Here is a 13,994-nt window from a genome sequence, read left to right as displayed (position 1 = left end):
CGCACATGTGTGAAAGTCAAACAGATCTCATGACTTATGACAGCCTGTCCACTTCTGATCGGCCCTCACGTGGTTTAAATGGGGCGGGGCCTAGTACGAGGGGAGCGTGTAAAGCTCATTAAGAGAAGACGGTCGGCTTCGAGGCACAGCAGCTTCTGCACAGGTAATGGATCTCCTTTTACTCTTATTTCACCAATATTACTTTTCACTTTCTAGTGTCGTCTACTCTTATTTGTTGAGATTAATTTTGTCTTTTGTTATGTTTGTTATTATAGTTTGATGTCATGCAAGGCTTGATTAATTTCATGCCAATTTCAGAGTTTTTTTTTTTTCTCAATTGATTTGCAAATCTTGCTTAGTCAGGAAACTGTGAAAGAGTTTTTCTTGGCTTCTACTTGGATGTACTGGAGGTAAAAGTTCACCAGCCAAGAAGGGCTTTAATGAGGGGGAGGTGTTAAGACCATTAAGTCGACTTGGTAATCAAAGTCAAACCCATTTTTCTTCCTAGTTTGCCTTTTTGTGACCGTCTTGACTTTTTGTTATCCAACATCCATCATCCTTGGAAAGTCGCTCATCGGGGTCTGGTGTAGTGCCCCCCACCGGTCTTGTAACTAAAATATCAGTGACCTGTGTGACCCACGTCCATTCTTTTCTTGGGATCCCGGTGGCACAATGGTCCTGTGATCTGCTAAAAATATGACGGATAAATATAGATGTGGAGATGACGCTGGCGTATTTAGCGCTGCATAGGGAAACGACCTTCTCCAGGTGGCTAAGCTAGCTAGCAACAGACTGCCATAAGATGCTAACCGGCATTTACCACATCTTTCACTAAGCTTGTTAGAAGACAGACGCAAATCTGGTTTGTACGCTCCTACTGCTAAAGTACCACCCGATGACCTTCTCCTCACAAGAAGATTTTCACAGACGCGTCCGGTTATATTTGGCGTCATGGATTTTGGTAGACGTGTCTATCACGAGTAGATCCACCAAAACAGACTATGCCTGAAAGACACAGAAAGTCTGCAATTTTGATGTGACCAGGGGTTTTTATTTTGGGATTAAATTTAGCCCCCAAAGCCAGTTGGAATTAACAATCAGAAATTTGGTAGACATATATCATGGGAAGACCCACAAAAGTCTCAAAAAGCAATGATGAAAAAAGGCAGACAGGATGTGTGCAAGTTTATTTGAATCCTTCAAAGAAAAACACTTCCTCAAGATCACGACCGAATTTAAAGGATGTTTACGATACAGAAAATAGTAACTGAAGCCTCTTAATTTATTTAAAAAAAAAAATTAATTCCATTTATTTCTTCCTCCAGCTCCTCCACGTGTGACTGAAAGCTCAGGTAAAGATGGCGAACTCCTTCGCGCGCCTGATGTTGGGCCGCAACACTGCCGCCCTGCTGGCCACCATGGGGGTGGGCACCATGTCCGCCGGTTTTCTGTTGAGCGACGGGAGTTCTTTGGCGGCGGAGGCAAGGAAGAAGCTCTATCCTGCCAGGTGACCACCGCCGATAACAATACTACTACTACTACTAAGCATCACTGCGTCACGTTGACATGGTCGGTCGAGTTATCTGGGATTACCATTGTCATATGTTGGACATGGTTGGTAGTGCAAGTCAGTTGGAACAACATATTGCGTCTAGATGGTTGTTCGTAAAAATGCATCACATGGTCCGCAGAGTTAAGTGAAAGCAACCACGTCACGTAAACTACTTCATGAATTGAATTCGTCGTGTGTGCGAGTCTGAATGATGTCGTCATGTCATTAGTGTGAAAGTCACCGCATGGCACCAACTCAAAGTGACCTTCTCAAATGTCTTCGACACTTGTGACCGGCTTAACAAACTTTACGCCCCCGCCCCCCCCAACACCCCCACTTGCGATCACCTCTCCACCTCGCAGCTCCGACTTCCCCGACCTTCGCAAGCACAACAACTGCATGGCCACGGCGCTGACACCGGCCATTTACGCCAAACTGCGGGACAAGGTCACATCCAACAATTGGACTTTGGACCAGTGCATCCAGACGGGCGTGGACAACCCCGGGCATCCTTTCATCAAGACCGTGGGCTGCGTGGCTGGCGACGAGGAGAGCTATGAGGTCAGAAGAGGGTAGTTGTGGTTTTTTTTTTTAAGACAGAAATTATACAGTCACTTGTTGCTTGGCAGAATTCATGGGACACAACTATGGGGGCCAACAATTTTATTTTAAACAAAGTAAATAACTAATCTACTTGCCATAGTTCATTTAAAATGTTTGTTGATGGACAGATCTTAAGGAGCACAACCGTTTGTACCTCAAAGTTCAATTTTAAGACCTTTTTTTTTTCTTCCTGAGTTACTTGTTGCAAGAGAGAGTTCACATGGTACAACCATCGGTGTCCGTTTTTTAGTTCCAAAAGCATTTCTGTCATCACTTGCTTGTTGCTAGGCAGAATTAATGGTGTACAGCCATTGGTGCTCCAAAGTTGACCAAAAAAAAAAAAAAGATTATTTCCATAGTTACTTGTTGCTAGGCAGAATTAGACAGCGAGCTATGAGGCGTAAACACTGTAGTACCTGCTATTGTTGGACTTGGTTGTTTGCTTCTAGGTATTTGCGGATCTCTTTGACCCGGTCATCAAGGACCGCCACAATGGATACGACCCCAAAACCATGACCCACCCCACGGATCTGGACGCCTCCAAGGTGCTCACGTGCCACTCCGCTGCCATATTGCCGCCAACCATTTCCTCCTCAAAAACGACACTGTGTCCTCGTCTTTTTTTTTTTGCGCGTGGCCGTCACGGCGCTGGGTGGCCTCAAGGGAGACCTGGCAGGGCGCTACTACAGCCTGGCAGAGATGACCGAGAGTGAGCAGCAGCAGCTCATCGATGTAAGACCGCATCATCCGCGCAGTTCATGGGGCACAATTATTGGTGCCCCAAAGTCTGATTAAAGTCTCACATTTCCTTAGTCACTTGTCATCATGCAGAATTCTTGGGGTGCAGTCATTAGTGCACCAAAGTTGTAGTTAAAATAAATGAAGAAGGAAAAAAAAAACAACAACTGTGCAGTCACTAGTCGCTAGGCAGAATTTGTGGACCACAACCAAGGGTGCCCCAGTATCAAAATAAATAAATTGAATGAAAGAAAAGAATTCATTCGGCACAATCTTTAGCACCCTAGAGTTGTGTTACAAAATTGCCCCATTTTTGCAGTCACATGTTGCTAGGCAGAATACACAGGGCACGGTTATCTGATCAGATCTTTGTGTTCTGATCCAATCCCACCGCACTCCTATCAGGACCACTTCCTGTTTGACAAGCCCGTGTCTCCTTTACTTACCTCGGCTTTCATGGCCCGTGACTGGCCTGACGCCAGGGGCATCTGGTAAGAAAGGTTCCAGAAAAAAGAAAAAATCTCACATGAGAGTTTTAGGATTTAGATATGTGCAGCGTTGGCACCCACGACTGGACTGCCCCCGTGTCTTCATCCCTCTCCCCAGTTCTCCTGCTTTTGTCCATTTGAGTGTTTTCTTCTTCCACCTTGATATAAACCTGTAGGACCACTTCCTGTTTGACAAGCCCGTGTCTCCCCTGCTGACATGCGCCTTCATGGCGCGAGACTGGCCTGACGCCAGGGGCATCTGGTAGGCCCCGCATGTGTGCTGTGTGCTGCATCCCCATCCACCTGCCACAGTCCCCGTTTGCCTTCCGTGCCTCCATTGGCCGGCCGGATGTAGCAAGTGTTGAGCCCCCTCGCTGTTCCTCCTCAGGCACAACAACGAGAAGACCTTCCTGATCTGGATTAACGAAGAGGACCACACCAGAGTCATCTCCATGGAGAAGGGGGGCAACATGAAGAGGGTCTTTGAGAGATTCTGCAGAGGACTTAAGCAGGTACATGGCTTTACACACGCGTATTCTCCTGGAAATGTTGCCAGGCAAGGATCCACACGTTAGAAAGTTCTGAGTCCATTTTTAGGGGGGCAACATGAAGAGGGTCTTTGAGAGATTCTGTCGAGGACTTAAGCAGGTACACGGCTTTACAAACGCGTATTCTCCTGGAAATGTTGCCAGGCAGGATCCACACGTTAGAAAATTCTGAGTCCATTTTTTAAAAAATCCGGTTTCTGTACTCAGCTGTTGCTTGGCAGGATTACTGAGTAGCAATTGGAGGTTGAAAGCCAGCATCTGCATCATCCACAGGTGGAACATCTGATCCAGGAGAGGGGCTGGGAGTTCATGTGGAACGAACATCTGGGCTACATTCTCACTTGTCCCTCCAACCTGGGCACGGGGCTCAGGGCGGGCGTGCACGTGCGCCTTCCCAAACTCAGCAAGGTAACACACTCGCACATGCATACGCACACACAATAGAAAGAATGGAAAAAAATTCTGCACCATGATTTTATGCTTTAATTAAATGGGCCTCCTTGTGGTGTGCTCGTCTTGACCACTAGGAGGCAATATAATACACACTTAAGAACAGACAACTAAGCTACAGTAATAGTGAAGTATTATTATCCATCCATCCATTATCCACCGTCGTGGTCTGTCCACTGAATTGTCAGTCTATGTGTTGCTGCGCCATTTGTAGTCAAACGTCAATGCTGGTTTCACTACCCCTTCTGTGGCGTTTTGTATTGTGCGCAGTAAGCTTGCAAATACACAACACGCATTCGGTACAGAGGGCTTTTCATTGGACATTTTGGGGGATTGTCTCGGTCCTGTGTAAGTGAGCAATGGTCCGTCCCATAGGATCCCCGCTTCTCCAAGATCTTGGACAACTTGCGTCTGCAGAAAAGGGGTACGGGTGGCGTGGACACGGCGGCCACAGGCGACACCTTTGACATCTCCAACAATGATCGTCTGGGCAAGTCAGAGGTAAGCTTTCATTTCTTGACAGGGGGGTGTGGAAGCCACCACGTATGCCGTTAGCTATTTTATTTTTTCCATTCCCTATCTATTAAAATAAATGATTTATTGTAAAAGGTACAATTTCAGAAAAATCTAACACATATGCAGATTTTTTTTAAATCAAATAATTGATGAATTCCAAATAAAGTATAAGTAATACTTTTATTACTTATTAATTTTATTAAATTAAAAAAATATATACTTCATCCAATAATTTATTGTCATCTAAATTATTTTAAATGTACTACTAAAATCATTTGTAAAAACTTCATATACATAGACCATTTCAATATTTTTTTTAAATCAGATTTGAATTGCCATTTTTACATAGATCTGTATTTTGTATGTTAATTCGTTCAAGATTTTGAACCTCCTCTCGCTAGCATACTGACCCATTTTGGACCTGTCCCATTGAAACGCAACGTGTCTTGTGTATGACCTGCGCGTAGGTGGAGCTGGTGCAGGTGGTGGTGGACGGCGTCAACTACCTGATCGAGTGCGAAAAGAGGCTGGAGAAGGGCCAAGACATCAAGGTCCCGCCTCCCATCGCCATGTTTCGCAAATAGAGGATACATGCAAGCGCAACCCACACATCAGTAAAAGCTCTAGATTATGCTTGGGACTTCCTCTTGCCTCTTTTCACTTTCTGCACCATATGCATAGACACGTCACACGATCGCAAAAGATTACATCTATTCCTGGGAATGTCTGCTTGTGGACCTCAAATCGATATAAATCAATCTCCCGGATGCCATGTTATTAACCTGTCACTTGTTGCCAGGCAGATTTATGGCAGTCATCCGTGCCACAAAGTCAAACTTGGGGCGCACCATTGAAGTCCGTTTTAAACACATGTTGCTCAGAAAAATTCATTGGAGCACAATCCTTGGTGTCCCAAAATAAAGATTTAGCAAGCACTTGTTGCTAGGCAGAATTATTCACCCCCTTGCCAAAAGCCACCTTTAAAAAAAAAAAAACAAAACTTGTGCAATCACTTGTTGCTGGGTAGGATTCATGCTGCCCTAAAATCCAGTCACTTGCTAGAGAAAATTTAAGGGGCATAATCATTGGTGCCCTAATCTCCAATTGAAAAAGTTGCTCATTTGAGCTGTCACTTGCTTGCTGCTTGACACAATTCGAGTTTGTTGGTGTTGGGTACCCCCTTGTACAATTAAATCACCCATTTGTGCACTGGGTGGGGTGGGTCATTCCAACTCAAATCACATTTAGGCAGTTACATATTTATTTCTTACTTGGGAAAAATGTGTACGGAACTATTTAATAGTGCCGAAAAGTCCAATTAAATCACACTATTGCGCAGTCACGAGTTGCTTGTTAGAATTAGTCGGACACAATCATTGATGCTAAAATAAAAGAAGTCTCACATATGTATCATCACTTGTTACTTGGCATAATTCAGAGAAACAGAATTAACAGGTTACGTACATATGAAGAAAGCATTTGACACATTTTGTCAAAAACATCTTTCAGGACATCATTCTGGACACACCACAGCCCGACTACTTGCTCAAAAAAATCGAGTTTTGGCAGAAAAGGAGATAAGAGGGGGAAAAGGCTCCTGTGGCGGTCCGGCCGGTCAGTCGTCGGGTCGGGTCTCGCCGTGTCTCCTGGTGAACTCCTCGGCGTTTCTCATGAACTGCGCTCGGTCTTCCGTATACTCGTTGGCCAGCTCGGCCCGCAGAGGGCGCTCGGGCTGGGGCATGTTCACCAGCGAGATCAGACACTGGATGACTGCGCACAAACACATTCATGGTAACTGCGCCACCTAGTGGACCGGCGTGGAGGTGTTGAGTACAGTGGAACCTTGCCTTGTTTTGCAGTTTCTCAAACCATCGATTGAGTTGCTTTTTCAGTCATTCAACAGAGCTGCGCGCGTATCAGCAGCGATTCAAATCGGGATTGGAGTGAAAAAGCAATCGGTGAATCTGAATTTTCGGACAGAACAAAATTTCTCTGTACGGAATTTTAGAATATTATACCACTTTAGACTCCTGTGAAAGAGCTGAAATTGTTACCAGGCCACATTTACTTCCAAAATTAAAAATAATTTAGCCCGAGTTAAATCAAGGTTCCACTGTACGAGGACTGTATGGCCTTGGTTGACTTTGAAGTCTCTTTCGTGAAGTCAGTGTTGACATTGAGCTGACCTTGGGACGTTCTGGTGGCGGGCTTCCAGTTCTCTAAGCTGATTATGGCCAGGCACACGTGACCCTTCTCATCCACGTTGGGATGGTAGATTTTTGTCATGAAAGTGATCCGGGGGGGCTTGAAGGGGTACTCGGTCGGGAAGTTAATCTCCACCCGAAACGCTCCTTTGTCGTACGGGGGGCTTTCCTTGCCAGCAACACAAACAAAAACAATCACAAGTAGGAGGGGGAGGTTGAAACAAGTACTTTTGAGTGAAGTAGACTTACAGGCACAATGAGACCTTGCCAGATTAAAATGTTGGATTCGTCCACTTCGATGTTGCGGAATTCTCGGAATCCTGATTTGCGGATTTCCTCCAGCTCCTAAAAAGTGTGTTTGCAAAAAGCGTTAGATGTTCAAATGAAACTGGAACCTTGAATCTTGTGTCAGGCTTCGTGAATCACTGGTTCAAAATAGTGCTTTGGCGCTTGTATAATTCTACTCTTGTGAGTGAAGACATTCGAAGCGCCATACGTTACCGTGCATTTTGATGGCTGGACACGGTTTGGTGTCTGTCTTTGGATTGACAGGTTGCTTTGGCGCTAACTTGTGCAATAACCACCCAACTATTGTACAAGCTGCGGTTTTTGTGCATTATTAACAGTGACCAGTGAAAATCTACGTTCAAAAGTCAGGGATTGTTTCGATCGATAAATGATGTCAGTGGTATGTAAACGCATATTTTAAAGGGAGAAAAAAATAGGGAAAGAGAAGAGGAGCTGCCGACCTTTCTATTATGGAGAAATTATGATTAACAACCTGTGTACTTTTTTTCCATACAACGTACTAAAGATGCACAAATATCCAACATATTTATGAATGAAACAAGCTTTTTTTTAATAGCCGACCTGTTCGATCATTAACCCAAAACTTTTTTTTTTGTGACAAAGGTTGCTTGAGTTCGTTCGTCCACTAGATGTCACTAATGTTGCTTCCATTCGAATGTGTGTTGACACAATTGGAAGAAAAGCCTCATTTAAAGAGGGCAGTAATCAAAAAATGTATTTGATTGTATCAATCTGCATGGCATCTTGAGGTCGCTTTGTTATGCACAGTAAGCAGCGTTACATACAAGCAGGAAGAAGTTACATCGTAGGCTACATTCAGTGATTGAAAATATATAAAATTGTTGCCATGATCATAGCACTTGAATGCTGTGTTCGCTTGCATACAATAACGTACGAATTTAATTACACGTATATAATGTATGTGTGCTTTTTAATGTACCTTGCATAATCTCCTTGTGGAAGTCATACTAACACAACGGCTTAGATTGTCCGTCTTCTGCTCGTCGCCGTCTTGCTGAATGGCCACCACCCGCTGGCCGCACAGTGTGACGTGTGAATAACAAACACAAAACACAAGGAGCTCAGTGGGCTTGTCCAAAAGCAAACACGTCAAATTTGGCGCAGTATATTTTATGTATTACGTTTTTTTTCAAAGTCATACAAGCATGTTGCCGTTCAGCTTTGAAGAAATTGCCCACATTGCTTACGTAATGCGATGTTAGAAAATGGAAGTGGCATCTCCTCTGTGTTGGAAATTAATTGGATATCATCCACGTGAAATTATATTATAGAAGATAATGTAATTTAAAAACAATTCCGATATCGCCGTTCAGACTTTAGCATCGATGTCAGATCTCATCGATCGGTTTGTAATTCGTAGACTTCTCCGTGTCTGAAAGCCCTTTAACGACCTTTTAGCTTGCGCAACCCAACACGTTCAATGTTTGACTCACAGTTGACAAATTGTTTGCTTCGGTCGCGGTCTTGTCGACTTGAAGAGGCTCGAAAGAGGCGAGTTGAGTCTGAACGCATCATTCTGTCCGCTGATCAACAGTTTTATGTGTCCAAGATGGCCGCCCGAGCGGAAACTTCGGACTTGTAGCATCAAATCAAACTCGCGGAGAAAAAAAAACAACTCCTTCTCCTCGGTCTACTTCAACGCTCCCGTGGCGAGACGAGCCGAAGATGACGTTTGTCACCAGCAAGACCGCCGAGTACGACGCCAGCAGAGCAATGGCAAACCCCAACAGGTAAAAGACGAACCGAGCCAGGCCCGGAAGCTAACCTGCTAGCCACATTTAGCACACAACGAGAAGCAAAGGGAATAATGTTGACTCGTTCACGTTGAAGAAAACAACACCCTGAGCCACTGAAGGCCGTAGCGTGTTATAGTGGACTCGTTCCGAAGGTTTTCGGGCACAAAAGTTGGACTCGCTAACTTGTGTCTTAGCACCTCTGCTAACTTAAGACATAAACAAATCGTGCCAGATGTCACAACTGCGACTTTACGTTGCAGTTCAGTTGACAGCAACCCAATTGTCAATGTAAGGATCAGCCTTGACGTCAGTGAATTTAGATTGAAACGAAACTGTGTGCAAATTCTGACATTTAAAACTCCATCAAAGGATATCGTCGCAAGCAGTAGATCCCATGCAATTAATGTAAGATGCAAATGAAAATGAAATAAATGTATGGAAAGGCTAATAATCTATCCCATCTCCCAACTAAAGCACCAACAAAATAAAATAATAGTGCTCTTCAATTGATTTATAACAGTAGTAGCAGCGATTAGTCGACTAATCACCTCCTATGTTTTTATCGGATTGGAAAAGAGCACAAATTTTCCGATTGTTTTTATGACAAGAAGGATGCAACATATATATTGACATGTAGGATTAGCCCAAATGCCCACGGATGTCAATCGATTTTTTTCCTTGATTTAAAATGAGGAACTGAGGAGAGTTTAGTGTACATTATTTTTGTGTTGACTCTCACAAGCAACACAAATCCATCAGATTTTTTTTTTCCCCTTCAGGCTTTAGGAGGGGGATTGTGAAGCCAGCATGGACAGCTTCTTCAAGGCGGCTGTTTGTGACTTGGACAAAGTGCTGGATGATTTTGAGCTGAATGCAGGTGAGATACTGAAGGAAGTGGAATTTAATTCCCATTACAAGATGAATAACGTCGAGCGGATCTTCATAAATGTCATTTATTATGACGCGTTGATGTGAAGTTTAGACATAATTCACAAACTCTGCATGGGAATTATGGAAGGTGTTTATGTCCTAAAAAAAAAAAAGTAATCAATGCAAAATAATCGCCCTCCTCATGGTCATGGAAGGGCGTTACAGTCATTGTAATTGATCGATTTTTTTCACTCTGGCCAAAATTTGAGTTTGAAATGAGCTTTAGAAGATGCACCACTCTTTGCTTTTCACTGAGAATTGTCTTTTTGGTGGCTTGCAGATGAAGTGGACTGCAAGTCAGTCTTCCGGAAGCCTCCACCGCACAACTTCACCACTCTGGGCTCCTCCGAGGCGTCCGACGTGCCCTCCAACCCGCCTGACCTCAGTTCTCTCCGCTACGACGTCGCCAGCAGCAGCGGCAGCGGGAGCAGCTGTGCAGATCAAGACGGAGAAGCCAAAGTTCAGCCTCTGACCGGCGTGGACCTGCTCTCCTCCGTAGATCACGGCGCTGCTCAAAGCTCGGCGCCTCCCTGCCCCGACCGGGCCCTCAAACCCGTGTGCGACCTGGTCAACGACACCGGCTCGGCGGTCCTGGTCCGAGCCGACAGCCACGATGCCTTCAGTGAACTGGACGCCGCCGAGAAGCAGTTGGAGGAAAACGAATTGGAGGAAAACGAGGAGGAGCAGCTACTTTTGGACTTTAGCAACCTAGCGCTGGGTGATCCAGACGCGCCCAGTCAGAACTCAAACTCGCACCAGCAACTCTCAGAATCCTCTTTGAGTCTTCTGGACATCATTCTTCCTGCATTTCCTGCAGAGGACGTGCAAAATGAAGCGCGAGATGATGACGAGGCCCAAGATGAAGGCTACGAAGAGGAGACTCAGGAAGACGACGCGTCCTTAGAACCGCGTAACCAGGATCACCAGCACCCACCCAAAGCGAGTACTCAAGACTCAAGCGCCTCAGTAGACTTTGTCGAACCGTCAGGGCAAAGTAAAGAGGAGTCTGTGAAAGATTCTGACGCTGAAGCTTCTGCGGGCAGCCCTCAGCTCCTGGAGCCTGAAGAGCAACATGAAGATGAGGAAACGGAGGCAGACTCTCTGTCAGCTTTGGACAATTCTTACCCTGAGGAACCCCTCGACTCCGTATCACAGCAGCATTGCCTTTTAGAACCTCTTGCCCTCGTCCCTCCCGCGGAACCTCTGCACTCGGAGCCCAGCCCGGTGGATCCTCTGGAGTTTGGCTTCGAGTATCTCCCCGAGAGCGACCAGGGCGAGCTGCTGGTCACGGATGAAGAGCTGGACGCTTTCCTGCAGGCCCACGCAGAGGCGGAGCAGGCCGGCGGCATCGCCTGCTGCAGCAGCTCGTCTGAAGCCCTCCAGTCGGAAAACGTGGTCTCGCCGAACAGAGATCCGGAGCAGGTGCTTGCGGACGAGGAGCTGAGGAGCTCCAGAGAAGATCTCGAAGGCCTCGCCTCTCCGGAAAGTGACAGAAGCCTGCATGCGTCATCTCTGGCTCAGGACTCGCCATGTCAGGAAGATTCCTCTAGAGGGAGCCATTCCTCCACCAGCAACTCTTTACAGTCCGAGCAGCAGGTATCCTACGGAGGGGCGAGACCCAAGCAGCTGCTTTCCCCCACTGCCAAAAATCTCCAATCAGCAGAGGAGGATGACGAGTTGCCCACTTGTTCATCGAAACTGGAGGACGACGACGAGAGTCCACACGCAAGCCTCTCCTTCCTCCCGCATTCCATCAGCAGCCCGGTCTACGCGGCTCCGGAGCCCCCGGAATACACGGCGGGTTACGACGAACTCTCCGAGCCGCCGCCCTACCCCGGCGAACCTTCCGCCGCGGAGGGTTGCTCTCGTCCCAACAGCTGGAAGAAGGACGGCGCCGAGGAGGAGCTGGGAAGCTGGCAGCCCGCTTGGGTGCCCGACTCGGAAGCCCCCAACTGCATGAACTGCTCGCACAAGTTCACCTTCACCAAGAGGCGCCATCACTGTCGCGCATGCGGCAAAGTACGTACGCCGAAACTCGGGCCGGTAATCCGGTTTGCTCAAACTGCAATCGTCCTTTGGGGTACATTTCGACATAATTCCTGTGATAAATGAGGCACTATTGTAGTCCTTTGCGCCTGTTGCCCCTCTCTTTGCTGTGCAGAAATGGGAGACTGCTTCTCTGCTGCTTCCCCTTCCAGTCAAGCGCACTGCTACCTAGCGTGTTGTAGTAGTACAACATGGTACTATACTGAGGCCGCGCAACTTTAATTCGGGACTTGCCCACGTATTGTAAAAATCACTAAAAACGGTCACCTTCAACAAATCGGACACTTACTCCACCACAAACATGCCCAACGCAGTCCGATGGCCTGCATCACAAGGCTTCGTGAAGTGCGTCGCCGTTATTTACAAACACAACAGAAGCAGGTTTTTGTTTTGGCACGAAAACATCCCTCCGTCTTTTTTCTAATGGAATCGAACCCCGCACCCCTGCACTGTGAGGCGGACGTATTAAGCAGTCGTGTGTACGTTCAAGTGTCTTGTAAAAAAAAAAAAAAGATCGGATCAAACAAAGGCATCCCCGCCCCTCCTTTCCGCTGTTGTTTTGAAACGAGAGCTTATCTTAGCATCCGCCGTTAAACATAGACCAGAGGATTGATCGCGGCAGAGAGCATGAGGAAGCACTTCTCCCGCTTCTTTTTTCCGCTGAGCTCCACTTAAGTCCCGATTAAAGAGCATTAAGAGGACCGTTTGGGATGCGCCATTGTTCCTGACACACTTTTGCCACTCATCGTCTTTGGTGTGTTGCCTCGCTTGTGTTGACAGGTGTACTGCGCGGCGTGCTGCAACAGGAAGTGCAAGCTCAAGTACTTGGAGAAGGAGGCGCGCGTGTGTGTGGTCTGCTTCGACACCTTGCGAAGAGGTAAGCAAAGTCAAACTTCGGAAGCCCCGCTGGAGATGGTGGGACACATTGGGTCTATTTCTGCGGATATCTCCGTCTTTTCCACGTCGTCATAGTTTAAACCCGTGATTTTCGACGGGTGGTCGTAAACAGGTTGTGTGCTTTTGGCGGGTATGTCAAACCGATTTGAAACCGTGTTGAAAATTGTAATTTACTCTATATGGAGTTTCAGAGGGTGTATTGCACCATGACACAATTGTTGCTAGACTGCTTCATCGTATAAACGAAACATAAATCTGAAGCCTGACGAGCACAGTGGGACACCTCAGGATACCGTCTTAGGTCCACCTATGTGATTTATTAAGAAAGGAAAACATGAATTGTTCAGATATAAAAGTGAGCCGCGACTTTGCAACAATAGGAAGATGTGAGTTCCAGGGTGACAACAGTTGCGAGCCGCTTGTTTAGACGATAGACTTATAGGGGCGGGGAGCAGTTGCAAGGGTTGGCACATAGGGCATATTTTCCGCATTTTTGGACTGAAGTTATTTTTAAAAGTGGAATGCTGTCATTGTGGCGTCACCGCGCTTCGTATTCTGCAGCGTATTAATATTGAAGAGCACTCGCGCCCACGGCGAGTCTCTCTGAGGCTGCTCGCAAGCCAGAAAAGTCCGCTCGACAGAACCATTGACTCTGCCTGCTCTCAAAAGCAGATTTCACCTTTTCGTCCCCTCCACTGCAGTGTGAACGTGCGGAGAGGCGAGGGGACGAAACGGGTGTCAAGTTGGGGGGGTGGGGTGGGTGCGCGAGTGTGTGTGTATGAGTGTGTGTGTGTGTGTCTACTATTTGTTTGGAAAAGTGTCCCTAATTGCGAGGCACGTTGTCACGAGGTTCGACTGTATTTATGTGTCCACTTTTGTCGTGTGTGTGTGTGTGTGTGTGTGTGTGTGTGTGTGTGTGTGTGTGTGTGTGAGTGTGTGTCCCCACTATGAGTGTT

At 46.5% G+C, this 13,994-nt stretch overlaps 3 protein-coding genes across 6 annotated transcripts in view; 2 read left to right on the top strand and 1 right to left on the bottom strand.

Moving 5' to 3' along the window:
• Positions 1-56: 56 nt before the first annotated feature.
• On the top strand, positions 57-6,443 carry ckmt2a (creatine kinase, mitochondrial 2a (sarcomeric)). Its single transcript, XM_019856422.1, is given in 10 exon segments — positions 57-163; positions 1,326-1,507; positions 1,915-2,113; positions 2,605-2,774; positions 2,776-2,887; positions 3,558-3,643; positions 3,770-3,893; positions 4,203-4,337; positions 4,755-4,880; positions 5,363-6,443. Coding segments are annotated over 9 exon segments (1,218 nt in total). The 5' UTR covers positions 57-163; positions 1,326-1,358; the 3' UTR covers positions 5,480-6,443.
• On the bottom strand, positions 6,179-9,437 carry ube2l3a (ubiquitin-conjugating enzyme E2L 3a). 4 transcript variants are annotated; one of them, XM_019856426.1, is made up of 5 exons: positions 9,349-9,437; positions 8,349-8,441; positions 7,349-7,444; positions 7,082-7,268; positions 6,179-6,665 (listed from the first exon to the last, which is right to left on the bottom strand). In XM_019856426.1, exons 2-5 carry the CDS (start codon positions 8,373-8,375, stop codon positions 6,511-6,513), a joined length of 465 nt encoding a protein of 154 aa, XP_019711985.1. In that variant the 5' UTR covers positions 8,376-8,441; positions 9,349-9,437; the 3' UTR covers positions 6,179-6,510. The 4 variants fall into 4 exon arrangements, with proteins under 4 accessions (XP_019711985.1, XP_019711986.1, XP_019711984.1 ...); XM_019856427.1 differs by lacking the exon at positions 9,349-9,437 and adding an exon at positions 8,863-8,950; XM_019856425.1 differs by lacking the exon at positions 9,349-9,437 and adding an exon at positions 8,608-8,936.
• zfyve16 (zinc finger, FYVE domain containing 16) overlaps positions 8,959-13,994 on the top strand; it is a 13,175-nt gene continuing 8,139 nt past the window's right edge. The window contains exons 1-4 of the mRNA XM_019856405.1: positions 8,959-9,159; positions 9,945-10,042; positions 10,376-12,114; positions 12,922-13,018. Of these exons, the coding sequence (XP_019711964.1) occupies positions 9,973-10,042; positions 10,376-12,114; positions 12,922-13,018 (1,906 nt within the window). The 5' untranslated portion in view covers positions 8,959-9,159; positions 9,945-9,972. The remainder of the gene's footprint in view (positions 9,160-9,944; positions 10,043-10,375; positions 12,115-12,921; positions 13,019-13,994) is intronic.

This window comes from Hippocampus comes, unplaced genomic scaffold (assembly GCF_001891065.2).
Source record: "Hippocampus comes isolate QL1 unplaced genomic scaffold, H_comes_QL1_v1.1 scaffold213, whole genome shotgun sequence".
NCBI classification, from domain to species: domain Eukaryota; kingdom Metazoa; phylum Chordata; class Actinopteri; order Syngnathiformes; family Syngnathidae; genus Hippocampus; species Hippocampus comes.
The sequence above is the reverse complement of the archived record's forward strand: the minus strand, read 5'-3'. Positions and strand labels throughout refer to the sequence as shown.

Excerpts from the sequence above, each read along its gene's own strand:
- ube2l3a (XM_019856426.1), bottom strand. The coding sequence starts at position 8,375 with ATGACTTCCACAAGGAGATTATGCAAG. Across the intron at positions 7,445-8,348 it reads CCACAAGGAGATTATGCAAG|GAGCTGGAGGAAATCCGCAA; the intron begins GTACATTAAAAA and ends CACACTTTTTAG. Across the intron at positions 6,666-7,081 it reads CGCCACCAGAACGTCCCAAG|TCATCCAGTGTCTGATCTCG; the intron begins GTCAGCTCAATG and ends GTTTGTGCGCAG.